Source organism: Natator depressus, chromosome 3 (assembly GCF_965152275.1).
Source record: "Natator depressus isolate rNatDep1 chromosome 3, rNatDep2.hap1, whole genome shotgun sequence".
Classification (NCBI taxonomy): domain Eukaryota; kingdom Metazoa; phylum Chordata; order Testudines; family Cheloniidae; genus Natator; species Natator depressus.
The window spans coordinates 40,562,173-40,590,155 of record NC_134236.1 but is presented as its reverse complement, the minus strand read 5'-3'; the positions used below and the strand labels follow the sequence as shown (position 1 = coordinate 40,590,155).

At 42.9% G+C, this 27,983-nt stretch overlaps 1 protein-coding gene across 2 annotated transcripts in view; it reads right to left on the bottom strand.

Annotated features, from left to right (window-relative positions):
• Positions 1-13,054: 13,054 nt before the first annotated feature.
• Positions 13,055-27,983, bottom strand: part of SH3YL1 (SH3 and SYLF domain containing 1) — a 106,865-nt gene continuing 91,936 nt past the window's right edge. Inside the window, exon 9 of one of the 2 annotated variants that reach the window (XM_074947752.1) lies at positions 13,055-13,339. In XM_074947752.1, coding sequence (XP_074803853.1) covers positions 13,140-13,339 — 200 coding nt within the window. In that variant the 3' untranslated portion in view covers positions 13,055-13,139. The remainder of the gene's footprint in view (positions 13,340-27,983) is intronic. The other variant, XM_074947751.1, reaches the window with a different exon arrangement.

The following is a 27,983-nucleotide window of genomic DNA, read 5'->3' as shown; positions in this document are numbered from 1 at the left end:
AATTCCTGTTCCTTTTTTTGACACATTAATTGCCAGTATCCTGCATCATTTTCTGTTACTAAAATAGATATGAGTTTATTTTTCCCAATATCTTTCCCCTCCATTGATTTTTTCATTCTTCACTCAGGTTTGCACTGATATCAGTTTGATGTATGATCCAGCTTTGGAACTTTTCTTACTAGGAGTTTGAAATGGGGTCGCCTTGAGCAACTTAGTGGGTCATGTGAAGAGGAAAGGATGGACATGAAACCTCTACATCTGAACTGAAAGAACAACATTTGTGTATGGCGCTTATCATATAGACTAATCTCTTAACTGGCTGAAGAAATGACAGTCTAGAAGGGCAAGTAATCTTCAATATTATAGGCTTTGACACTGCATGTTTCGTGTAGCACAAGTGCTCTTCATATGATGGGTTTATACTTCACTTCATGGCACGAACACTGAATTACATTTATTGCAATTCTTGAAAGGCTTTCTCAGGTATGAAAGCACTCAGCAGTACAGCAAACTAAAAGCAGCCTTTTGGAGACTCCCTATCATAAAGCAAACCCTTTATCTGACAAAGTGTGGAGGAAAATGGTACCTTGCTTGTCCCCCCTCCCACGGCCCTTTATGGTGAGGACAAAGAAAACGCTTTCTTGCTCAGAGGGCAGCTGCAGAGTGGAATGAAACTAGTCAGTATTTTTGACAGATCTTCCTCAAATTCTTCATGTAGCTGATAAATATTTAACTGTAGAGGATAAATATCAAGCTGGGTACATTTCAATGAGATGGACAGAATTTCTTTGGTGATGCAAGCTCCAGCCCTGGAGGATAAGTAACAATTTGACAATATGGTGGTTATAACCATTCAGATAAAGGCTAGTATGTAAACATGTAGTGAGGAAAAATAAATACCTTGTCATCTGCTCTAGATGAGATACTGGAAAACTAAATTGGTATGGGAGGCTAGTGAGTTTGCTCGCTCTAAAAAGTATTCTGATTGGATGGATCCTCAAGATTACGTAAACAGATATCAATAATGATCTTCTCTATTTTGTATTTACTTGAACAGGATCCTGCTCCCATTGAAAACAGAAATAATCCTAGATTTCAAATGATAGAGGGTTTGTTCCAAAGCCCATGAAGTTAATGGAAGGAATCCCATTGATTCCAGCAGAGCTGGATTATGTCCATGCTGTGAGTTATTTTAGTTTTGCTAAAAGGAAACTTAAGGTCCACATTTGAAAGTAATTAAATCAGATATGCAAAAGAAGTGACCCAAAACATATCAGACATATTTTACGGCTGCTATGATTTATAAAGGGTTTTGGTTTTATATATGTTTTGTCAGAATCTGATTGCTGACAAGAAACCAATTCTAGTGAGATTCCTACTTTGGGTTTATGGCTGAAATGTGGCCTTAATTTTGAAATTAAATATGAAGGAAGGAAATTAGGAACATTAAAATACAAAGGACACATTGAAGGAAATGCCAGACTGAGTGCAACTGATAACGTGAGTCAAATTTTAAAGTGTTGTTGGCAGGTCTGTGTTTTACAGAAAATGAACACTCTGAAGAAAGTCTCGCTGTAACTTAAATCAAGATCAATCCTCAAAAAGACTGCATCTCTGTTTAAAGGAAATTCGTTTTGGCTAAAACTTATAGTTAATGAAAACGATGTACAATGGTACCCAGGTATATGTGATACTTTGTAAACCCCAAATATCCCCCATGAAGCTGTAGGAACTGAGGCTGTCAATAGTAAAAATACACTTGTATCTCTATATTTCCTCTTATGCAGCTCAACAGTATTGCCCAGATACTTTGTGAGATTTAATTCATGTAATTAATTACTTAAGTAACAATTAGAATATAAAGTGATTTGACGTTCGAGGATGAAAGACACTATATGACTGGATAATGAAGAGGAGAATATTTCAAAGTATAAGCAGATACTGCAAATATCATGGTGAAAATAAATTTACAAAGCCTATAATATTGTTTATGCGCCCAATGGATGATCTGGTTTTAAAAGGCCACAATTAGTGTCTACAGATAACCTATGTACTACTTACCATTAGTAAGAATTTATTTATTTAACCAAACTTTTCAGGAGAACTTAGCCACTCTAATGAGTAATAATTACCTATTCACTGCTGAGAGGGGAAAGAGAAGTACTGTTTAAAAAATGGTTACTTACTTTCTTTCACCGTGTGCACGAGCGTCAGAAACTTTTTGCCTTAGCGGCTCCCGTCACACTGGCGGGGCCCCCCGAGCGGTGCCACTGCGCCGTGCATATATACCCCCGCCGGCCTAACCCCCTCCAGTTCCTTCTTGCTGGCAACTCCAACAGAGGGGTAGGAGGGTGGGTGGTGGAATGGACATGAACAACACATCTCAAAGAACAACAGTTACGAGAAAGTAAGTAACCGATTTTTCTTCGAGTGCTTGTTCATGTCCATTCCACATTAGGTGAATCACAAGCTTACCTCTGGAGGAGGGTAGGAGTCACGGAACAATTGCTCGGTGGACTGCTCTGCCAACTGCCGCGTCCTCTCTGGCCTGCTGGTTGACCGCGTAGTGGGTCGTGAAGGTGTGCACCGAGGACCAGGTGGCTGCTCTGCAGATCTCCTGGATCGGGACCTGTGCCAGGAACACCATGGAAGTCGCTTGCGTCCTGGTCGAGTGGGCCATGACCACCAGGGCTGGAACATCTGCGAGCTCATAGCACGCCTGGATGCAGTTTGTAATCCAAGATGAAATCCGCTGCGCCGACACTGGGAGGCCTTTCATCCTCTCGGCTAAAGCCACAAACAGCTGCATGGATTTGTGAAAGGGCTTGGTGCACTCCAAATAGAATGCCAGCGCTTGACGCACATCCAGGGTGTGCAAGCTGCAGTGACGTGGGTCCGTATGGGGTTTCAGAAAGAACACCAGCAGACAAATGTCCTGGCCCAAATGGAATTGGGGTGCGGCCGGAGCTGCACCTTGTCCTTGTGAAATACTGTATGCGGTGGCTCAGAGGTGAGGGCCCTCAGTTTGGACACCCTTCTGGCCGAGGTAATGGCAACCAGAAATGCCACCTTCCAGGAAAGGTGCAGGAGCGAACAGGAAGCAAGGGGCTTGAAAGGGGGTCCCATGAGTTTAGAGAGGACCAGGTTAAGATTCCATGGAGGGACTGGTGGGTGGGAGTATGGGAACACCCTCTCCAACCCTTTAAGGAACCGTTCCATCATTGGGTGGGAAAACACCAAACCCCCCAAGAACCCCGGATGGAAGGTGGAGATGGCCGCCAGGTGCACTCTGAGTGAGGACGGGGCTAGCCCTTGCCGCTTGAGGTGCGGGAGGTACTGCAGGATGGCCTGCACCGGGGCCTGGCATGGCCGCACCTGTTGGGGTTCACACTAACACGAGAACCTTTTCCACTTGGCCATATAGACCGCCCTGGTAGAGGGCTTTCTACTGCCAAATAGAATCTGCTGCACTGGAAGGGAGCACTGGCTATCCAGGGCGTTTAGCCACAGAGGCTCCATGCTGTCAGGTGCAGTGACTGTCGGTCAGGGTGGAGAAGCTGCCGGCCGTCTTGTGTAATGAGGTCCCCGTGTAGGGCCAGGACTACTAGGGCCTCCACCGACAGCTCTAGGAGCGGTGTGTACTAGTGCTGGTGGGCCCAGGCTGGGGCGATGAGGATCACTGCCGCCCTGTCCCTGCGCACCTTGAGTAGGACTTTGTGCACCAAGGGGAGTGGGGGGAAGGCATACATCAAGCCCCCTCTCCACGGGATCGCAAACACGTCCGTGAGCAAGCCTGGGCTGCGGCCCTGGAACGAGCGGAACTGCGGGCACTGGGCGTTGGCCCTGGTGGCAAACAGGTCTACCCGGGGAAACCCCCACCTGCGGAAGAACGAAAGCACGACATCCACCCTGAGCATCCACTCGTGCATGCGGTATGACCTGCTGAAGGAATCCGCCAGCTCGTTTCGTACCGCTGGGAGATAGGACGCCTCGAGGTGAATTGCATGGGCTATGCAAAGGTCCCAGAGGAGGAGAGTCTCACGACAGAGTGGCGAGGAACGAGCCCTGCCCTGTTTGTTTATATAAAACATGGCAATAATGTTGTCTGTCAGAACTGTCATGCTGTGATCACTCAGAGTGGTGTGAAAGGTCTGGCAGGCGAGACGAACTGCCCTGAGCTCCTTCACATTGATAAGGAGTGACCGCTCTGCTCCAGACCACATCCCCTGCGTCATGAGGTCCCCCAGGTGAGCCCCCCATCCATGGTCTGACGTGTCCGTCACCAGCGTCAGGTCTGGCTGTGGGGCGGCAAAGGGGATGCCTTTGCAAACCACAGGCTGGGACTGCCACCACAGCAGGGAGTCCAGCACATCCCTTGGGGCTGTCACTACCAAGTCCAGGGGGTCCCTGCCTCGGCGGTACACCCGAGGAAGCCACGCCTGCAGAGTCCTGAGTCTCAGTCTGGCATGCCTGACCACATGTGTGCATGCTGCCATGTGGCCCAGCAGGGCTTCCTCTGGGTCCCCGGGGTGTGGATACCCAGCGACTTAAGCGTAGCTCGTGAGTCCTTGAGGCTATGTAGCCTCGTGTCTGTCTGGTCTGAGAAGAGCCTGGACCCTTCGAAGGGGAGGTCCTGGAGTGTATTCTGGACCTCTGGCGGCAGGCCTGACTCCTGGAGCCACGTCGAGCGCCTCATGACCACCCCGACGTGATTGTTCTAGCCACCGTGTCTGCCGAATCCAGGGAGGCCTGGAGAGAGGTCTTGGCTACTGCCTTGCCCTCGTCCACCAGGGCCATGAACTCCTGTTGGGAACCTTGTGGGAGGTTGTCCTTAAACTTCCCCACCGCTGCCCAGGAGTTGAAATTGTGCCTGTTGAGGATGGCCTGCTGGTTCGCAATCCTCAGCTGAAGGCCCTGAAGATGAGTACACCTTTCTACCAAAAAGGTCCAGGCATTTCGCCTCCTTGGCCTTAGGGGCCAGGGCCTGCTGTCCATGGCTCTCCCTTTCGTTTACCACTGAGACCACTAGGGAACATGGATTCGGGTGGCAGAACAGGAACTCATAGCCCTTAGATGGGGCAAAGTATTTACGCTCCACTCCTTTGGTCGTTGGAGCGGTGGAGGCCGGGGTCTGCCATATAATCTTATAGTTGGACTGAATGATCTTAATGAGCGGGAGCACTATTCTGGATGGACCTTCGGGGCTCAAAATGTTCACCATGGGGTCTTCCTGCTCAACTGTCTCCTTGGCCTGCAACCCCAAGTTTTGGGTGATCCTGCGCAGCAATTCCTGGTGGGCTCTATGGTCTATTGGCGGAGGGCCGGACACCTCTGTACCTGCCACCGCCTCATCGGGGGAAGATGAGGAGGTTAGCTGCTGCTCGGCCCCCTCTGGTTGGTCCTCCTGCTCCCCTTCTCCCATGGGAGGGGCCTCCAGCTCAGGCCGGGGTGGGAGTCCATGGGACGGCACCGGGCTTGGTGCCGGTCTCTCCGGTTTATGTTGGGGGGATGCTGGAGGCCTGGATACTGTAGCCTCCGGCACCATCTGGCATCGGTGCAGGGACCGGGACTGCTGCACTGAGTAACTTGCCCTGCATGGGGCCCCTTGGAGCTCCTGATAGGCCCGGTGGTCCAGAAGGGCTAATGGCCTGGCAGCCCGCATTGGCGTTGCCAGCTCCCCTGAGGGTCCCTACTGTCCGGGGCCCGGTGCGGGTAGCTATAGCGGCCGGAGTCGGCGCTGGACTGCAGCGACACCGATCACGAAGGCCATGGCGGTGCCAACGATCTGCACCAGCAGGAGAATGAGCGGCTCCTGGCTAAGAGGGAGCGGGAATGGTACCGGTATCCCTGGGACCGGTGCTGGTGTTCCCTGGACCGGGACCGTCTGCGGGAGTCCTCTGGTGAGGGCCGTCTCAACTCCTCCTGGTGCCGGTCTCTGGGTGGTGCTGGAGAGCGGCTTGCCTTTTCTGGTGCTGCTTCGCGCCAACCTGCTGCCGGTGCTGAAACCTCCTTCTGGGCCGCTGGCAAGTGTGAGTTCACAGAGTCGGAGCTTGACTGGGACCAACTCCTGGAGCAGTGCCGGGACGGTGTCCTTTAGCGGCACATCATTGCCGGCTTACCCCTCGACGGCACCCGAGGCATGGGTGCCGGAGGGTTCTCCCCATACAGGAGGGGGCTTGCCGCCGACAGCTCGATGAGGTCCTTTGCAGCCTCAAAGGTGCCAGGTGTAGAGGGCTGATCCGTTATGCCCTCGAGCCCATCATCCGCACTGAGCTCACTTAAGTCTGGGCTCGCTGGGACCACAGGTGTCAGCGCTGGTACTGCGGCCTTCCTGCTCTTATCAGCGCTCGGGGCCTCGGGAGGCACCGGCCTCTGTGCAGGGAATGACTGTGCCTTCCTTTCGGCTGCGCCAGGGGCTGCACTGGGGAGGAAGAGCGGTGCCGGGGCCTAGCCTGGCGCTCTGGGGCCGACAGTTTACGGTGCTTAGCTGGTGCTGGGTCTCTTGACGGCTCTGGGGCACTATGCACCGAGGAAGCCTGAGCTGGCGGCGGGCGCTCTGGGCCCGGCGGCTGCAGTGCGGCCTCCATCAACAGTTGCTTTAGACGAAAGTCTCTTTCTTTTCTTGTCCTTGGCTTAAACACCTTGCAAATCCTACACCATTCAGTTTGATGTCTGTCCCCCAGGCAACGTAGACACGAGTCGTGGGGGTCACTAACTGGCATAGGTATGCGGCACTTGGCGCAAGCCTTGAAGCCGTGGGCCTGAGGCCCGGGGTGGGTGCTGGAGGCCTCCAAGCACCTAATGACTTAAGTGTCCACAATAGGTATGTTAACAAACTGATAACAGCTACTCCAAAGGCTAAGGGACTGCTCTTCTACGAGAGAGAGGTTGTTCCAACGCCACCACAGATGGCAAGAAGGAACTGGAGGGGGTCGGGCCGGCGGGGGTATATATACACACGGCACAGTGGCGCCACTCGGGGGGCCCCGCTGGCCCGATGGGAGCCGCTAAGGGAAAAAGTTTCCCATGCTCTTGCAGGCGGCGCATGCACACCTAACGTGGAATGGACGTGAAGAAGCACTCGAAGAACATTTATACTGGAGGCCTCAATAAGATTGGGACCCCATTGTGCTAGCCACTATGTAAACATGCAGTATCTGAGAGCCTCTGCCCCAAAATGCTTACACAGTTCACAAAATCAAACATAACAGATGGATGAGATAGCAAGTGGGTAAAAGAGAATACAGGATAACAAAAACAATAAGCACAGACTAGCTGTGTGTAAATTTCTTAGCCAATCAATAGCTGTAATCATGGATAAACTATAATATATGGATGAAGTTACAATATTCAGCTTGTGTTATTCATAGCAAAATTTCATAAGCCTAATTTGTCTTTCAGACCCACATCACAGAGGTGATGTCAGAATCACATCATCCTCAAACTCAGCAATCAGGTGATTCTCTACCATGATGCCTGGATCTTTACTCAGCCAAAACTTTTATTGGTGTAAAATATAACTGCATACCAAAATCAAACTCTGCCTGTACTTTTCTGCATTCCTTTTGCACTTATTATAGGTATTTGTATTTTGAACAAGACAGAGATTCTCAGCCTTGGTGTTGCAAACATGTCAGTGGGCAGGGACAATCCTGACATTTCCATATGGTTAAATGAAAGAAGGGGCTCAGCTAGATAAAGGAAGATCCTGGTAGGTAAAAGGTTGAGAACCACTGAAATAAGCATTTACATAACCTACAACGCCTTTTAGTTGCTAAAAAGTCAGATCTAAAGACTGCTCTTACTGATGCAGATGTAATTATGGAGTAACTCCACTGAAGACCATGAAGTTACACTATATTTACAGCAGTGCCACTCCTTCATTTGTGCTATATACTGTAGCTATAAAAATGAATAAAATCTATTCCAGTATTAGGATTAGAAGTAGAAGAATTGGTATTTTCTGAATAACATTTAGACCAAATATTTCCACAGAATTGCAACCAAAACTGGTGAAAGGTGAAGCGGGTTAATTTTTTTATCACATTTTTTTATGGCATGGAAAAAAACCCAATGAGCTAAAAAACATTAAGAAGCTTTCTTTGTAATATTTTGAACGCGACCAAGAACCAATGGAAATCTCACAGGCACACCTATCCCCATGACATTTTCAGACTAACATGTTTCTAGTAAGTGTTGGATAAGTCTGGATGCTCAACCAAACGGTTTACAAGGTCATTTTGGCCAAGATTTTCAAAAATTGATACCTAAGGTTAGGCTCCCACATCCAACTTTAGGCATCATAAATAGGTGGTGTGATTTTTCTAAAGTGCTGAGCACCCATGACTCCATTTAAAGTAAATGGAAGCTGCTGGATACTCCGCTCTTTTGGCGATCAGGCAACTTATTTATGTGCCTAGAATATGGATTGAGGAGCTTAACGTAGGGCACATTTTTGAAAATCTTTGGTTTCGGATTTGTACAAATGTAATTACAGATACGGTAAAGGAACACCTACCAATCTGCTTGAAAAAATGCAGTAGATTGCCCATTCCCCAAGAAGCCACCACTCAACTCTGAAGATCTCGCCAACTATTTTCCCCTCTCCAACATCCTATTCCTGGGGAAATAGACAGTAAGGATGTTATTTAAGCCCAGGGAAGGTTAAGTAGGTTTGAGCAAACCTCTATTAAAACACAATTCTTAAATAATTATTTATATGAAGAACAATTAGGAAAAGTAGATCTGAGAGCGATATTTTTGTGTAAATTCCAATAGATGGAATACTCGCCTTGGCGTGAAAGTCATGGATGGGATTATTTTCTAATTTGTTGCTGAAATGCAGGAGATGTTAGCCTCATGGAAATTTAAGCCTGTATATAAGGAAAGATTTATTATCATCAAGGTTATGAAAAGGCAAAATCTGATCAGAAGTTATGTAATTTTTATGTTGGTTTATGATTTAAAACTAATATCCAAAGAATGACAATGCTATAACTCACTGAGGACAACTCTATGTAATTAACATACATTGCAAAGAAGAGTTTAACCATCCTCCCCAAGACAATGTACCTGTACACTTTAAAATGTGTGCACACTTTCAAGTATGTTACAAATTTATTTATATACTATTATTAAGGCTACATTTTAGTCATGGGTATTTTTAATAAAAGTCATGGACAGGTCACAAGCAGTAAACAAACATTCAGGGCCTATCTCCTGTCCATGGCTTCTACTATATACCCCTGACTAAGTCTTGCAGGAGGGGTGGCCTGGGGGCGCTGCAGGTGGCGGTCCGGGGGCACTGTGGATGCTGAGGGGGGCGGGTGACCCAGGACCTCCACTGGTGATGGGGGTGGTGGTGGCAGGGTCGGCAGGCTCCCTACCTAGCTCTGCACCTCCCTGAAAGCAGGGACATCCCTCTCACTCATCTCCTAGGCAGAGGCATGGCCAGGCAGCTCTGAGTGCTGCCCCCGCCCCAAACGCCAGGAACTGCAGCCAATGGGAGCTGCGGGGGTGGTGTCTGCAGGCAGAGGCAGCCCGCAGAGCTGCCTGGCCATGCCTCCGCCTAGGAACTGAGCAAGGGGGATGTCGCTGCTTCTGGGGAGCCCCCCCCGAGATGAGTGCCACCCAGAGCCCACCGTGCCCCAATGCCCTGCCCCCTTCCACACCCAAACTACTGCTGTTGCTGGGGTTGGTGGTGCGGTGGCCTGAGACAGCCCCAGCAGCAACCGGTACTACTGGTGCAGGGGCTACCTGAGCTGTCCCTGGACCAGGCACACCGGCCGCTGCAGAAGTCATGGAGGCCACGGAAAGTCATGGAATCCATGAACCTCTGTGACAAACTCGCAGCCTTAACTATTATCAAAGGCATAGCGCTTTACTCCTTGTGACTATGACTAACAGCCTTTCCCCTCTCTCCCTGAACATTTAACTAACAATACTATAGTTGGGTAATGTAACTATTTCTCAAGCTCCCAGTTAAACATGGCAAGACCTGAATGTAGGGCTGAGGAGCCACAGATTGTCAATTCTGTTTGCCAGAACACACTATCCTGTCTATTCACTCAAACCGTTACTCTTTGGAGGAAGTACTTTGTTATTTTTTTGGAGGGCACAAAAGCAAAACCAAAACACATGCACAGGTTCAACACTGAAACTGAGTGTGGTTCTGTCTGAATAAATCACAAGGGTGACATTTGAAGAAATCTTCTCCAGACTAGAAAATCAATCTTTGTTTGACTTCTGTGGAAGGAAAGATTGAAATAATGAATGCTAAAATGAACTGAAGGGACAGGTTATCTGATCATGTTGCACATACTGCATACAGGGCTGATTGAGATTTTTTTTTTTTTTTTTTGCTTAATAAGCTTCTGATATGCGCCTTGAGACTCATCTAACAATAGAGAATTTGGAGGCTCTCTTTCCACCTATTGCTGGATGGTAAAGCAATCCTTATGAAGGCAGTTATTTCTGTAAATGCTGCGTGAAATATTGCGAGGATGTTTGAGTCCCAGTTTTTCAAATATTGGGGAAAAGTCTTGAGCTCTGCAGAGGACATGTCTATATCTTTTTTGCAGCTCTGGAGACAGAGAACTGGAGAGCTTTTCAGTGGAAAAAGCTAAACTGACATCCAGAACCCACATATTTGCCTCTGCTTCCAAAACAGCAAGACCCATTGTCAGAATCAGTGAACCTGGTGGAGAGAAAGGATTATAGCAACCTTTGCAGGCGTGACTGAAATAAAACAAAAGTCCTAAGGATGGGGGAATGATCTCTCCTCATCACATTTTTTTGGCTGATGAACAACCTATAAGGAAGTATAATTATATCCTTTGATGCCTTAGGAAAAACTTACTAACTGTCAGGGTGGTTAAAGCACTGGAACAAATTACCTACGGAGCTTGCAGAATCCCCTTCATTGGAGGTTTTTAAGAACAGGTTAGATGAACACCTGTCAGGAATGGTCTAGTTATTACAGAGTCCTGCCCTGAGTGCATGAGACTGAACTGGATGCCCTATTGAGGTCCCTTTCAGTCCTACACTTCTATGATTCTATGCCAGAAATTAAATAATGTTAATTCAGCATGGCCCAATGGATAGAATGCTGAATTCTTAGTCAGAAGATCTGAATTCTATTTCCATCTCTGCCACTGACTTGCCATATTGCCTTGGGCAAGTCACAATCTCCTTCATCTATAAAATGGGAATAATCTTACTTACTTACCTTTTGTAAATTAAGTGGAGCTCTATGGATAAAAAGTGGTATGGAGATGCTAAGCATTGATATTTGACAACATTACTCATACACCCCCAAATAATGTTTCTTCTATTCATTCATATTAATCCTATCTTCTCTTTTATTTCCCCCCAGTTGTTCTTTCCTTTAAGATTAAGGGTATACAAATTTTTCTGATGAACGAGGTGTCATAAATATAAAGGGAAGAGTAATCACCTTTTAAAATCCCTCCTGGCCAGAGGAAAAATCCTCTCACCTGTAAAGGGTTAAGAAGCTAAAGGTAACCTCACTGGCACCTGACCAAAATGACCAATGAGGAGACAAGATACTTTCAAAAGCTGGGAGGAGGGAGAAAAACAAAGGGTCTGTGTCTGTCTGTGTGATGCTTTTGCCGGGGACAGAACAGGAATGGAGTCTTAGAACTTAGTGAGTAATCTAGCTAGAGATGCGTTAGATTATGATTTCTTTAAATGGCTGAGAAAATAGCTGTGCTGAATAGAATGAATATTCCTGTCTGGGTGTCTTTTTTGTAACTTAAGGTTTTGCCTAGAGGGATTCTCTATGTTTTGAATCTAATTACCCTGTAAGGTATTTACCATCCTGATTTTACAGAGGTGATTCTTTTTTACTTCTATTAAAAGTCTTCTTGTAAGAAAACTGAATGCTTTTCATTGTTCTAAGATCCAAGGGTTTGGGTCTGTGGTCACCTATGCAAATTGGTGAGGATTTTTACCAAACCTTCCCCAGGAAGTGGGGTGCAAGGGTTGGGAGGATTTGGGGGGGAAAGATGTTTCCAAATGACGCTTTCCTAATAAAAATAAACCCAGAAAAATGTTTGGTGGTGGCAGTGGAAGTCCAAGGGCAAAGGGTAAAATAGTTTGTACCTTGGGGAAGTTTTAACCTAAGCTGGTAAAAGTAAGCTTAGGAGGTTTTCATGCAGGTCCCCACATCTGTACCCTACAGTTCAGAGTGGGGAAGGAACCTTGACATGAGGATAACTGTGCAACTTGAACTTTTTTGCTAACTTACATTCTAATGCATTCTAAATTGCATTCTAAAGCTTATCTGTGCAGAAGACAGATTTTTCAGGGAACTGAGGATCATCAGAACCCCCACCCCATTCTGCTTCAAATACAAGATGCACTTCTTCAACCTTGCCTCTTCTCTAATATAAAAACACACAATTTTAAAAAAACCTACCAAACAAAACACTACAGTGCACACACAGTTCTCCCTCTAGGAAGAGGATGAGAGAAAGAACGAATCACATACAACAGATATTAGTCAATTCTTTTAATGTACTACGGGAAAGTGTTTGGATACTACAATGATTAGGGCTATATAAGAATCTGTATAGAATTATTTGTCCTATAACTAAATATATTGATATTAGACTTGTAAAAAATATTTATCTAACCAGTACACCTTGGGATAAATGTATTAGAGATATGTAACTAAGATCATTCTTAAAAAATAACATCCAAAATGATACTTAAAAAAAGGAAATTTCTTCTGTCATATATACCTTTTTTCCACAATCTCCCCTGAAATAAATGCCCACACATTTTCTGAGAGACAAGCAAAACTACAACTGAAAGGTAGCTTGAACAGAGTTTAATTAGAGAATATTTATTATGGATTAAGGAAAGAGAACATTAGAGACACAATAAGTTATTAAAAATCAAAATATTCTTCTAATATATCTTTATATTTATAATTTTTTCCATATAAAAATCAACTCTAAAAAAAGTTTGTTGTAATTGGAAGCACAATAAAAACATTTTTTATAGGAAAATTTGTTAAAAATACAAATTGTAAATTGATTGTACATCATCCAGTGGATATTTCAGAAAAGAAGTTTAGGAAAAAAAACAAAAACATTAAGGCCATTGAGTGCATTTTAGTTACAGTTTGTGGTAACATAATTGGCTGGAAAGATGCCAGTTTGTCCTCGGATGCTTCCTTCCCACCAGTCAAACTGTGAATTTGTTTTGGTTTTGACAATTATTTTATCTCCAGCTTTGAAATTCAAGTCACCTGGTTGCTGTCCTTCAAATGAATAAAGTGCTGTCACTTCCATAGGTTTACTCTCAGAATTCCCTAAAAAGAAAGATCAATTGAATTTTTATTTTATTTTAAACAGATTTTATTAACATGTTGAATTTCATGTACAGTATATTCTCAAATTCAGTATCCCTAAAAGATGGAAAGAACCACGAATGAGGTAACAAATTCAGTGTATTATAGTTTTACACACACATACTCTCTTTCTCTCTAACTGCAGATGTGATGAAGCTCATTTTCAATACATTCTCAGACTGGTGTATCATAGGGATGGTGTCCCTAGCCTCTGTTTGCCAGAAGCTGGGAATAGGCAACAGGGGATGGATCACTTGATGATTACCTGTTCTGTTCATTCCCTCTGAAGCATCTGGCATTGGGCATTGTCAGAAGACAAGACACTAGGCTAGATGGACCTTTGGTCCAACCCAGTATGGCCATTCTTATGTTCTTATAATAAATATGTCATGACACCACTCTAAGAGCACAATACACAAATTGCTGGTCTTCCTCTTCAGGGGCTGAAGTCGACGTACTTAGATCAGCTTACTGTGGTGTCTTCACCACGGTGAGTCGACTGCTGCTGCTCCCCCATCGACACTGCCTGAGCCTCTTGAGGCGCTGGAGTACAGGACTTGACGGGAGAGCACTCGGGCGTTGATTTATTGTGTCTAGACTAGACGCGATAAATCGATCCCTGCTGGATCGATCGCTGCCCGCCGATCTTTTTTGCTAACTTACATTCTAGTGTAATTCTAAATTACATTCTAAACCTTATCTGTGCAGAAGACAGAGATTTTTCAGGGAACTGAGGACCAACCCCCACCCCATTCTGCTTCAAATACAAGATGCACTTCTTCAACCTTGCCTCTTCTCTAATATAAAAGCACACAATTTTTTAAAAAACCTACCAAACAAAACACTACAGTGCACACACAGTCCTCCCTCTAAGAAGTGGATGAGAGAAAAAACGAATCACATGCAACAGATATTAGTCAATTCTTTTAATGTACTACAGGAAAGTGCTTGGATACTACAATGATTAGGGCTATAAAAGAATCTGTATAGAATTATTTGTCCTATAACTAAATATATTGATATTAGACTTGTAAAAAAAAATATTTATCTAACCAGTACACCTTGGCGCTGCCTGCCGATCCAGCGGGTAGTGAAGACATACCCTAAGACATAGCTGAACACAGTGTGCAAAATCTTAAGAGCTATTATGGAATAACAATAAGTGTCAGGTATATTTTTTCAAGCTCTGACTTCAATCATACCCAAATAGTACCCCATCTCCCAAATAATATATGGGTCGTTTTCCCATGATATTGGGTCATTATTATACAATCAAATCCATCTATAAAATAAGACAGCAGTATGTGTAAGAAGATGTACATAAGAGCTATTCCCTCTACCTAGGTGAACCTGGCAATGGAATGATATGTATCGAAAATAAGGAATAATTCAGCAATTAAAGGAATTAAAACAAAATAGTAATATCAAAAAACTGTTTTGTATGCAGACCATATTACATGAATATTATCTTACCTGAAAGTCTTTGACAAAATAAAAAGAAACTGAAGGTTTGAAAGAGTCCAGTTTGAAAGTAAATTACATAAAATCGGAAATTGTGGCCACTAGGGCATTGGTTAATCGCAGTTAACTCACGTGATTAACTCAAAAAAATTAATCATGATTAATCGCAGTTTTAATCACACTGTTAAACAACAGAATACCAATTGAAATGTATTACATATCTTTGGATGGTTTTCTACATTTTCAAATATATTGATTTAAATTACAACACAGAATACAAAGTGTACAGTGCTCACTTTATATTATTTTTGTTACAAATATTTGCACTGTAAAAATGATAAACAAAAGAAATAGTATTTTTCAATTCACCTCATCCAAGTACTGTAGTAACATCTCTTTATTGTGAAAGTGCAACTTACAAATGTAGATTTTTTGTCACATAACTGCACTCAAAAACAAAACAATGCAAAACTTTAGAGCCTACAAGTCCACTCAGTCCTACTTCCTGTTCAGCCACTCATTAAGACAAACAAGTTTGTTTACATTTACAGGAGATAATGCTGCCCACTTCTTATTTACAATGTCACCAGAAAGTGAGAAAAGGAGTTTGCATGGGACTTTTGTAGCTGGCATTGCAAGGTATTTGCAAGATATGCTAAACATTCGTATGCCCCTTCATGCTTCGGCCACCATTCCAGAGGACATGCTTCCATGCTGATGATGCTCATTAAAAAATAATGTGTTAATTAAATTTGTGACTGAACTCTTTGCGGGAGAATTGTACATCTCCGGCTCTGTTTTACCAGCATTCTGCCATATATGTCGAGTTATAGTAGTCTCGGATGATGACTCAGCACATGTTCATTTTAAGAACACATTTGACAAAATGCAAAGGTGGTACCAATGGTGAGATTTCTAAAGATAGCTACAGCATTCGACCCAAGGTTTAAGAATCTGAAGTGCCTTCCAAAATCTGAGAGGGAAGAGGCGTGGAGCTTGCTTTCAGAAGTCTTAAAAGAGTCAGATGCAGAAACTACAGAACCCAAACCACCAAAAAAAAAAAAATCAACCTTCTGCTCGTGGCATCTAACTCAGATGATGAAAATGAACATGCATTGGTCCGCACTGCTTTGGGTTGTTATCAAGCAGAACCCATCATCAGCATGGACGCATGTCCTCTGCAATGGTGGCTGAAGCATGAAGGGACATATGAATCTTTAGCATATCTGGCATGTAAATATCTTGAGACGCTGGCTACAACAGTGCCATGTGAATGCCTGTTCTCACTTTCAGGTGACACTCTAAACAAGAAGCAGGCAGCATTATCTCCTGCAAATGTAAACAAATTTGTTTGTTTAAACGATTGGCTGAATAAGAAGTAGGACTGAGTGGACTTCTAGGCTCAAAAGTTTTATATTGTTTTATTGTGAGTGCAGGATTCTTTGTACATAATTCTACATTTGTAAGTTCAACTTTCATGATGAAGAGATTGCACTACAGTACTTGTATTAGGTGAATTGAAAAATACTATTTATTGTGTTTTTTACAGTGAAAATATTTGTAATAAAAATAAATATAAAATGAGCACTGTACACTTCGTATTCTGTGTTGTAATTGAAATCAATATATTTGAAAATGTGGAAAACATCCAAAAATATTTAAATTATATTGTATTCTATTATTGTTTAACAGTGCGATTAATCACAATTAATTTTTTTAATCGTTTGACAGCCCTACTGGCCACTAATATTACACAGAAAAAGTAAAATCATGTAAGATCTCATAAATTGAAATGGATGCCTCATTTTGTGCAACTCTGAGGAATAAATATTCTAATCAACTTTGATAAATTGTAAGAACTGATATCACAAATTAATAAATTAATAAAATATTGGCAAAACCGAACCCACTGAAAATGTCATGGTTAGGAATGGTGGCTACAATCAACATGGAATTGCTCCTTATACATGGTTTACTATTTCTAACTCTCCCTTTAGAAGTCCCCAGAATATTTTAAAATATCTGCTAAATACTATTTCTAACTTTGTAAGGAAGGATAAAGGTCATGAGACGTTTGAGCCAATTTGCTTGAGCCTGACTGTGATACCCTTACACACATTTGGTAGTACCTTACTCTGTAAATAGTCCAAATGATATGAATGGTTTTCACACCGAGTATCGTACTACTCAATGTGAGTAGGGTATCACATTCTGGCCTTTTATGGTCTGATTTTTACTGGTGGCTTGAGAGGATGCCAAGGAAGTTAAAATTGGATTTTTGATGGAAAGTAAGACAGCTTTAATTAATCAGCTACCACAATACATTTTAGCACACATCACTTAAAGAACATTTATAGCTTTAAAATGCCCGATTACCAGTGCAAACACGTACTACATGACAAAGCAATCAACAAAAGCACATTTACAATTCTGAGAGAAACTCACCAATTTTTTCAGTCAACATTCTGGTACTGAAATTACTCAAAACCCAATAAAATGATATTCTTAAGTATTTTTTCTACTTTAAAGGTTTCACATTCCTGAATGTTATGGTGGTTTAAAACATTGAAGGAAAAAAGGGTAAAATAACTCAGAGGAAAAATAGAAATGCAAGTGTCACCTAACAAATTACATTTTGAAGAATTAAAACAGTTATAACTTCTTTGGAAAGGCAGTTCAAATTTAAATGTAGAATTTTGTCTATTAAATGTAACAACAACACATTAGCATTGCTTATATGATCTACTCTTATAAATGTAGAACTCATGCTCTGAGCTCTTTCTCCAAACACTGTGTCATGTCTCATTTGCTATATATTTAATAATTTCCTCCCATTTCCCTGCTCGGTCTTTACAGTTTATAGTTAAACGTGTTGTTGGGCACTGAATAGCACATTCAGAGTTTGTTAATGGAGACAGGTGATGCTATTGAGTAAAAGGAGACACCTCAAAGGGAATGCTTAACACCTACGTGGCCTCCACTGGGCCCCTTAATATCATTTGTATAATCCTGTTCCCACTGTAGTCAATGGCAAGACTCCTATTGACTTCAGTAGAAGCAGGATTAGGCCATAGGTTTTCTCCCTACTTGCTGTTTACATCATCTAAATACTTGTGGATAATTATCATATCTCTCCAGCGCTGCTGTCATTGTTTAGCCAACGTATAAATATTTTAGTACTGTTAGGGTTCCCTTCCCACTCCGAACTCTAGGGTACAGTGTGGGGACCCGCATGAAAGACCCCCTAAGATTATTTCTACCAGCTTAGGTTAAAAACTTCTCCAAGGCACAAATCCTTCCTTGTCCTTGGATGGGTACTGCTGCCACCACCAAGTGAGTTAGACAAAGATTTAGGAAAAGAACCACTTGGAGTTCCTGTTTCCCTAAATATCCCCCCAAGTCCCTTTACCCCCTTTCCTGAGGAGGCTTGAGAATAATCTACCAACCAAATAGGTAAACCAGATTCTTAAAAACAGAACTTTATTATAAAGAGAAAAAAAAGTAAAAGCAGCACCTCTGTAAAATCAGGATGGAAGGTAACTTTACAGGCTAATCAGATTCAAAACACAGAGGATTCCCCTCTAGGCAAAACTTTAAAGTTACAAAAAAACAGGGATAAACCTCCCTCTTAGCACAGGGAAAATTCACAAGCTAAAAACAAAAAAGATAATCTAATGCGCCTTGCCTCATTTACTTACTCTTTTTGCAATATTGAGACTCATTTTAGGATGATTTTAGGAGAAGGAGTTTTCTGACCTGATGTTTCTCTGCTTCCCCAGGGAACACACAAACAAAAAAGCACAAAAAAGCCTCCCTCCCCCGCATAGATTTGAAAGTATCTTCTTTCCCCATTGGTCCTTTTGGTCAGGTGCCAACCAGGTTATTTGAGCTTCTTAACCCCTTACACGTAGGGAGGATTTCTAGGCTACCCTTAGCTGTACGGTTTTGACACGCCCCTCAAATCACAGACGCTGCTGGACAGCCTGTACCACACTGGCTGTGATTTCTTTCTGGAGCTCTAGGAGAAAACAGAGTTAATAAGATACATGCACCTCTAGATATACTACTGATTATATAAAAACTAACAATAATTTCCACATTTCAAGGATGATTTTAACCAGTTGATTCTGGGAAACTTTCATGGGAGAGAGCATCAGCCATCTTGTTAGAAGCTCCTGAGATGTGTTGTATTTCAAAATCAAAATCTTGGAGCGCTAAACTCCACTGAAGAAGGTTTTTTGTTATTTCCCGTGGTGGTATGAAGCCACCGTAGCACAGCATGGTCAGTTTGCAGGTGGAAACGCCATCCCCAAACGTGTGGGTGTAGCTTTTCCAGAGTGTATACAATGGCGTAACATTCCTTTTCGCTGACTGACCAGTGGCTTTCCCTCTCAGACAGTTTTTTGCTGAGAAACACGACAGGATGGAATTCTTGATCTGGTCCTTCCTGCATTAAAACTGCTCCCACACCATGCTCAGATGCATCTGTGGTTACTAAGAAAGGTTTTCCAAAGTCTGGGGCCCTGAGCACAGGGTCAGACATGAGTGTCACTTTAAGCTGGTTAAAGGCCTTCTGACACTTTTTAGCCTTAACAGTTAGTCCTGCCTCTCGTATGCCTCAAAGACCTTCCGGAGATGCTCCAGGTGTTCTGCCCATGAGTCAGAAAATATGGCCACATTGTCAAAACAGGCAACTGCAGATTCTCCCAATACCGCTAGGAGACTATCTACAAGTTTCTGGAAGGTGGCGGGTGCATTTTGCAGCCCGAAAAGGAGCATATTAAATTCATACAGCCCTACATGGGTGATGAAGGCTGATCTTTCCTTGGCAGATTCATCTAGTGGTACTTGCCAGTACCCCTTGGTTAAGTCTAAGGTAGAGATGAACTGGGCACGTCCCAGTTTCTCCAATAGCTTATCTGTGCATGGCATTGGATAGTTGTCTGGGCGAGTTACAGCATTTAGCTTATGGTAGTCCACGCAAAAACATATCTCCTCATCTGGTTTGGGAACTAGAACCACTGGAGATGCCCATGCACTGTTAGAGGGGCAGATTACACCCATCTGTAGCATGTCCTGGATCTCCCGTTCTATAGCAGTTTTAGCTTAAGGAGACACCCCGTAAGGTTGAGCTCTAATTGGGCGAGCATAACCTGTGTCAATGGAGTGGTATGCCTGTTTGGCTGAGAACATTGGTGTGAAGCTAGCGCACAGCTCCTTGATCTGCTGTTGCTGCATATGTCCGAGGGTCATTGGAAGGTTCACCTCTTCCACGCCACCGTCACTTTTTTCTTCATAGCAGACACCTTCAGGCCACTCAGCGTCATCTCCTCCCTGGGCTGTAAACTGACAAACCTTTAATTCTCTGGAATAAAAGGGCTTTAGAGAATTAACATGGTACACCTTAGGCTTTAAGTTTGAGGTGGGGGATGCTATGAGATAGTTAACAGCTCCCAGGTGCTCTTGGACTGTGAATGGCCCTTCCCACGACGCTTCCATTTTATGGTCCTGGAGCGCCTTCAAGACCATGACCTGGTCCCCTACTTTGAAGGAACGCTCTCTGGCATGTTTATCATACCAGGCTTTTTGCTCTTCCTGAGAATCTTTTAGAATCTTTTCTCTAGCAAGAGCTAAGGCGGTTCAGAGGTGTTTTGTAGGTTGTAGACAAAGTCCAGAATGTTAGTTCCTGGAGAAGGCGTAAAACCCTCCCATTGCTGTTTCACCAACTGTAATGGCCCCTTAACCTCGCAGCCATACACAAGTTGAAATGGTGAAAACCCTAAACTGGGACGTGGTACAGCCATGTAGGCAACGAGCAACTGCTGCAACACTAGTTCCCAATTGTTGGAGTGCTCAGTCACGTATTTACGTATCATTGCCCCCAAAATTCCATTAAACTTCTCCACCATGCCATTTGTTTGGTGGTGGTAAGGGGTGGCAACCAAGTGGTTCACCCTATGAGCTTCCCACAGGCTTTTCATGGTCCCTGCCAGGAAATTAGTTCCCGAATCCGTAAGGATATCAGAGGGCCAGCCTACCTGGCAAAAATGTCTGTTAGTGCCTGGCACACACTTTTAGCCCTGGTGTTCCTTAGAGCTACTGCTTCTGGCCATTGGGTGGCAAAATCCATGAAAGTCAGTATGTACTGCTTTCCTCTGGGTGTCTTTTTCGGGAAAGGACCCAGAATATCCACAACTACTTGCTGAAATGGAACCTCAGTTATGGGGAGTGGCTGGAGAGGGGCTTTGACCTGGTGTGGGGTTTTCCCACTCTTTGGCATACCTCACAAGACTGGACATAAGTAGAAACGTCCTTGCCCATTCCCTCCCAGTGGAATAACCTCCCCAAATGGTCTTTGGTCCTTTTCACCCCAGCATGACCACTAGGATGATCGTGGGCTAAGCTCAAGAGCTTTACCCAGTACTTACTTGGAACAAGCAACTGTCTTTGAGGATGCTAGTCCTCCTGGTGCCCACTAGAAAGAGTTTCCTTGTATAAACGTCCTCTTTCTACAACAAACCAGGATCGATTAGAAGAACTGAGAGGCAGTGGGTTGCTCCGTGCCACCATCCAAGCTCCCTGGAGGCTTTCATCTGCTTCCTGTTCAGCCTGGAACTGTTCCTTTGATGCTGGAGACATCAGTTCCTCACTGGATTGTGGACTTGTGCTTGGTCCCTCTGGAAGCGATGCAGGTGATGGGGCTGTTTCCGTGGACTGTGAACCGCTCTCCGCTGGTGCACTAGGTTGTGTTTCAGGCTCCAGCTGAGCCTCTTGCGTAGGTTTATCTGCTGCTGCCAGGGCAGGCTCGGTGGTGCTAGTACTTTTAATCTTTCCTCATAAATTAATCCTTCCAACCTCCTCATGATTTTTGTTGCTCTTAACTCCCTGAGCTCTGACTCTGGACAGCTTTACACAAAATAGTTGCACTGGTTTAACTAAAATCAGTTTTTAAATTGAATTAATGAAACAAGTGCAAACCCTCTGTGTGAACACACCTAAATCAATACTCAAATGGCTCAGTTCTATTAAGTTTATCTCAGGGAGTTCAGAGAAGAGCAAGAGAAATTATTAGGAGGTTGGATGGGTGGACTGACTGAAGAGGAAAGATTAAACAAACATTGACCAACCAATGACAACAGGGTTGGAAAGACATGATAATTGGCAACAAAATCTTAAAGAATATAAGCACCTAGGGAGGAAGTTCATGGCCACATCCTACTTTCACTGAAGTTGATGGGAGTCTTGCCACTGACTTCAGTGGGAGCAATACTGATTTCTTAGTAAGTGTGGCATAAGGGAATACCAGAAATTGCCTCTTTCCTGGCTGAAGTTGCAGTGACCTCTAAAGCGCTGTGCCGATACAAATTTATGTCTGCGGGTGTGGATATCCACAGATATAAATTGGTATCTGCCGAACTGCAGGGCTTTCCCGGGAACCGCAGTGGTGAAAAGAGCAGAATGTGGGGCAGCCATTCCCAGGAGCCAACGCCCCGTGCTGGCAGCTTCTCCGGCGCAGCTGTACCGCCCCCCTAACAGGAGACACAGACACCTACGTGGAAGGGATGGGGGCAGGGCTGGGGGCGGTAGATGTGGATACCGATTTATACTTGTTCTGTGGATACCGATTTATACTTGTGGATATCCGCACCCGTAGATATAAATTTGTATCTGCGCAAGGCTCTACTGAAGTCTCTATTTAAAAGGACTGATGTCCCTGTTTCAGACTTTACCGGCTGTACCAAATTCAGGGCCTAAATCAATCTCGCTTTAGAAGACCATGAGATTTTCCATGTATTTTTAAAGAAAAATATTTACTTTTGTAAAGAAAACATTTTAAAATGCCCCTTGGCAGTCCCTCCTTTTCGGTTCTCATCCCTACACCACCACAGTGCCCAAACTAAAATTTCATGTACACATAGGACACTTTTGAAGCTGACTAATTAAACACAGCCTTATTCTCCATACCCATCACAACCTAGCTGATCAACACTGCCATCAGCTAGAACTGTTAAATTCTGTCAGCTACTTCTGGTTTTGCTCCCAGCCTGCCTCACCAGACCTACTCACACAGAGCAAAGGCAGACAGGCTGAGTAGCAGGGGATGTAAACTGGGCCTTTAAGGGAGCACAAAGGCTGAGCAGGGCTGTCAGGGGAGAGAAGCAGGAGGAGGAGTGCAAGGAAGCTAAAATGTAAGAGCTATGCTGTGCAAGATGGGCTGGAGTCTATGTAGGGGAAGAGGTACTCTGGAAGGTAGAGGGGACCCAGTATGTATGCACCACTACCTCAACTCTTACTGACAAAACCATCCCTTACCTCTGGCCCTTCAGAACTCTTCACTGGGCCTCTGCCCCACAACCCTTCCTGGCTGTCCCTGACATACCACCTGAGCTGGCTGCATGATATCCAGCTGGTCCAACTCCAAACTGCACCCAGAGAATGTCTGTATCTGCTGGTGCCTCATACCATCCACTTCCTCACCCTTATGTCCAGCCCTGATACCAAGTGATGGGACCTGCTGCCACCTAATAAAGGCAAAGAAGCCCAGTGGGCCAGCTTGTACTCCACTCTGGTTCCATGGCCCACCAGGGAAATTAGATGGCAGCTCCTCCTTGGAGCCATGAGCACAAGTGTCTGGTGAGGCAGGCTGGGAGCAAAACCAGACCCTGGAGCACATCTATGTAGAATGCATCAGGTTGCAGTGCCGCATCTGGCTCCTCCAGAACCTTACTGAGGTTCTGGCTGCATTTCTCCCGAAGTCCTGACTTATGCATACCACATCTGTGGCCCCACAAAATATTGGGACCGCCTCATCAACCTACTTCTGGCGCTGGCCAAGATGGCCATCCATCATATCAGGAGGAGGAAGCTGAACAAGGGTCAGGGAGAGCTTTGTGACTGTGGGACCTATTTCTGGTCCCTTATCCAATCATGCCTGCAGGCAGAGTTCATCTGGGCAGTATTCATTGACTCCCTAAATGCCTTTGAGGAACACAGGGCACTTTCGGGGGGTTTCTGCTCCGTGTCCTTGTCTGCTATTTTTAACCTTTGACCTCACACCCTTCCTGTTTTCTCCTTTGTTGTCCCCTGTCTGGAACTTGGACTTAGTGGTTCCTCTCCCTTCGATTAGGGGCAGGGTATTTAATTTTGGGCAGGCCTAGTACTTCAAAAAGTACTAAGTTCTGTGCATTTTAAGAAGTGCTATATGTGATGATGTAAACTGTGAGGAAACATCTTAAACTTGTTTTTCCTCTTAATTTCCATTGGACAGAATATGGTTTGAATATCTACTGCACTATATATTAGTTTGATCAATATGATATAGACATAAAACACTGATATACTACAGTGGAGAATATATGTTTTATATTTCACAAACTCAATTGTAATATTCTAAAGTTTACTGTCAAAGTTAACACTGTTCATTTTATAGTGGAAAAATGAAGATTTCTGAATACATGAAAACCTTTGAAACAGGACTGCATTTCTTAAAACATCAAATTTCCAGCTCACACAAGATGGTGCTACAGTGCTACGTTCAGCATCGGATGTCTAGATCATTGAGACTTTTGGATCTAATACACTGAAGCTTGCAGATGAAATAATGGCTAATTATATTACAAAAACTCTCTATTTTAATTAGACTATTTTCATGCATATACTATCCCAACAGTTCACTTTTCAAATTAGGAGTTCTTTGAGTTAATATAAGATCCTATACTAATGTAAGAAAAAAATCCACAAGATTCAGCTTATTTTTAACTGTAAAAGAAAGGAAAGACTGGACGGCACTGTACAATGAGCAGGACACCACCTGCAATAAAGACTTAAGGCCTGTGCAGATACATAGAACTCCATGCAACCAAGAACCAAGTATTTGGTTCACACAAGCCTGAAAGTCAAAAACTCATTTTAATCAGCATAAAGAAAATATTTGCACATAGACTTGTGTACCAAAAACTCTGAGTTTCACACAGCTTTCCTTGTCAAATATTTTCCTCATTTCTTTTAGTGCTAGACACTAACTCGAATACTACTTATTCTACTAAAGTCATGATCTCGGATTCAAATCTTTACAAAAAATAAAAGAATGTTTTAAACCAGAAGAAATACAAAATTCAACACACACAGGATTGTCTTGAAGTAAGATGTTTTCTTTGAGGAGTCTGAAGGTTTTTAATGGGCAATTGTTCAAGACTTTTGGATGGCCTTTAGTATGTGTGAATAGTGTTTTTGTTGCTGAAGTCAGTCTTGAGAAACAGCACTCAAGTTATTAACCTCTACCTCCTCTAGTGTTATGAGAGAAGAGGACTCAAATGGCTGGCCCACATGTTTAGTATGCACATTTGTGTTTAAACAAAGTTAATTGTGTCTCCAGCATCAGGGATAAGAGCTGTGCAGAGCACTGAACCATACAATCTCATCCCAAAGTGTCCAGGTATAGGAAAACTGCAGTGGAATACCCCATTAGCCAAACAGTGGCCTACAAAAACAGGAAATGTGGGACCCAGCAATCTATGCCCTCATTGCCAAAGAAATAAATAATTTTCACAAAAGTAGACCTATTGTACTAAGCTTATACCATGAATAATCTTTTAACCACTCTAGTTTCTATTCTACTGAGCAAACAGAAATTTCTGTATCAAAACAGAATTAGCAAAAAGCCCAACGTTGTCTGATTTTGCTCTAATGGGCAAAAATTTTCAAGTGGTTATCAAGTGTTATCAATTGCATTTATTGCATGAATGTGGACTTTCACAGATTTCTAGTAGTGTAACATGCTTTCTTATGTGCCAGTATTAGGATTTAGATCTTCTGTGCACTGTAACCACTAGAAGGTGATAATCACACCTATTCGAACATGTCCAACGTTCCATCCAGTAGAAGACAGGGTACAAAACACTGAGGGAGAACAGATGGAAAACAGGCACTGTGGTAGATGTAGAGTACAAACAGACAGAAAAAAGCATGGGCAGAACATGAACAGTAATTCAAAATGGAAAAATGCAAGCTAATACATCCAGAGAAAATTAATGCATAATATTGTTATTCTGTGGGAGAAAGGAACTTGGGAAAGCATAATAACTGAGAGATCTAGGGGCTACAATGCAGAGCAAATTTTATGTGCGTTCACAATGCCGTATAGCTGTGACTTCAGGCTGAGTAAGTAAAAGCATCACATCATGGTATATGGTGATATCAATCTTTCTGGTCAACTGAAATAATCTTTTATCTAGGGCCTGCGACATACAGGAGGCCAGACCAGATCACCATAGTGATCTCTTCTGGCCTTAAACTGTTTGAATAATTCTATTGTAACAGAGAATTCTATAAAACTGGTTAAGTATAAAGCTATTTACTTACTAAGACCTAAGTTCAAGGAGTTAAAAACTGCTTCCCCTACCAGTGCTGATGACTTCTTGAACAGCTGACCACAGTATTCCTTGTCTTGCTTTTTCTATTCCATATAAGCTCTTATACCGTGATCACCACAGTATCTGTATCAGTTATTTCGCCCACTGTCACAGTTCAGAACTCAGTGAAGCAATCATTTTCAATTATAATCTACAAATCTTCATTTAAAAATTACAAATAAGTAGGTTTTAAGTCTACATTTGCATTCCATTAATTAGCCAGGATATTCAACAACTTTTTGTATTTTTTAAGATGGCATTTCAGATCACCTTCAGCAATTACTCAGAGAGCAATACTGACATTAAAATAGCATTAAAATCTATTTTTTCCATTACTGTAACATCACTACTAAATATTGTGGATCTTTTCATTATAGTAATAGACTGTAATTCAATCTCATTGACAGCATCCCAGGAATCCAATTATTTCAAGTATTACAAATAAGATTTCTTTTCTAATGTATCTCATTTAGTTGAAAGCAAAGTGAAGAAATATACCAAAAGTAGCTTTTAAAAGCTCAAAAGTTTATTGCAAAAGTTGATGATATTATTGTAATACCTGTGGTAAAGATTAACGAAACAATCCACAGTTCTCCTTAGGATTTCAGAAAAAAATGTCAAAAAATCTCAGCCTACGTAAAATCTTTAACACTCTTTTCTTGATGTAGTTGGCAATTTAATGGATTTAAAAAATGCCATTTGGGTAGATACACTAGGGCTAGTGACAAAAGATTAGAGATACTTTTGGGACTAGGGCAAATTTCTAATCAGCTGTATTACTGAAGGAAGTCTAGTTAGTCTTAAATACTGCTTTCCTAGGTGAAGAGTAGACTGTTTTAATTTTACCTTCTTCCTGCCCTTACTTGAAAGATTAGGAAAAAGCATCACTAGCCTCCTACAATACATAGTTCTGAATTGCCATTTTAGCATGTATAAATATTCTGAAGAAATACTATATACTGACTACATGGCACTTAGCCAAAATGCTTGGAAAAAACCCCCAAACCAAAATTCAGACAACAAGAAATCAGCTAATATATTATGTTATCAGATTTCTCTAGAGCCACACAACTAATTTCACATATTTTACCTTTTGTAAATTAGATACAATACATTAAGTACTGCCTTGCTCCCAAAACATATTCTTGTATTGGAATGTGTGCTGTGATTTACTAGTAACCATTTAATATTTTTAATCAAAACATTATTAAAAATGCTGAGACAAAAGTTAAAAATGCACACAATTTCAGATTCCTGAACAAATGCATTTACTTCAGATATTTAACAAAATACAAGCTTTCCATTACATTCATGAATCATATTTTCTAATTCTAGCACGTCCTGACCTCAATCTCTTTATATCTTATAATCAGCTAGCTCAGAATACTATATGTGGTTTATGAGGTATTTGCTCCAATATGACCAACTGAGTCACACATGGTACATATTTTTGCTCAGTTTATCACAACATAAGCCAAAAAGTATTTGATTATTTGACTTACTGCATACAACCTAAGAATACTGTGATCCTAGTAAAAGTGAATCCCAAATTAAAGAGAGTCTGAAATAGTTTCCTGGGATTTCCTACTTTGCTATTAGTATTAAGATACAGTTCTTAACGGCAACAAAATTAATACTGAGGGACCACCAAATGGATTTTTATTATTCCTGTAACTAAATATAAACATGTCACAAGCCTGGCCAGGAAACCACAAAAATAGATCAGGCTTGGA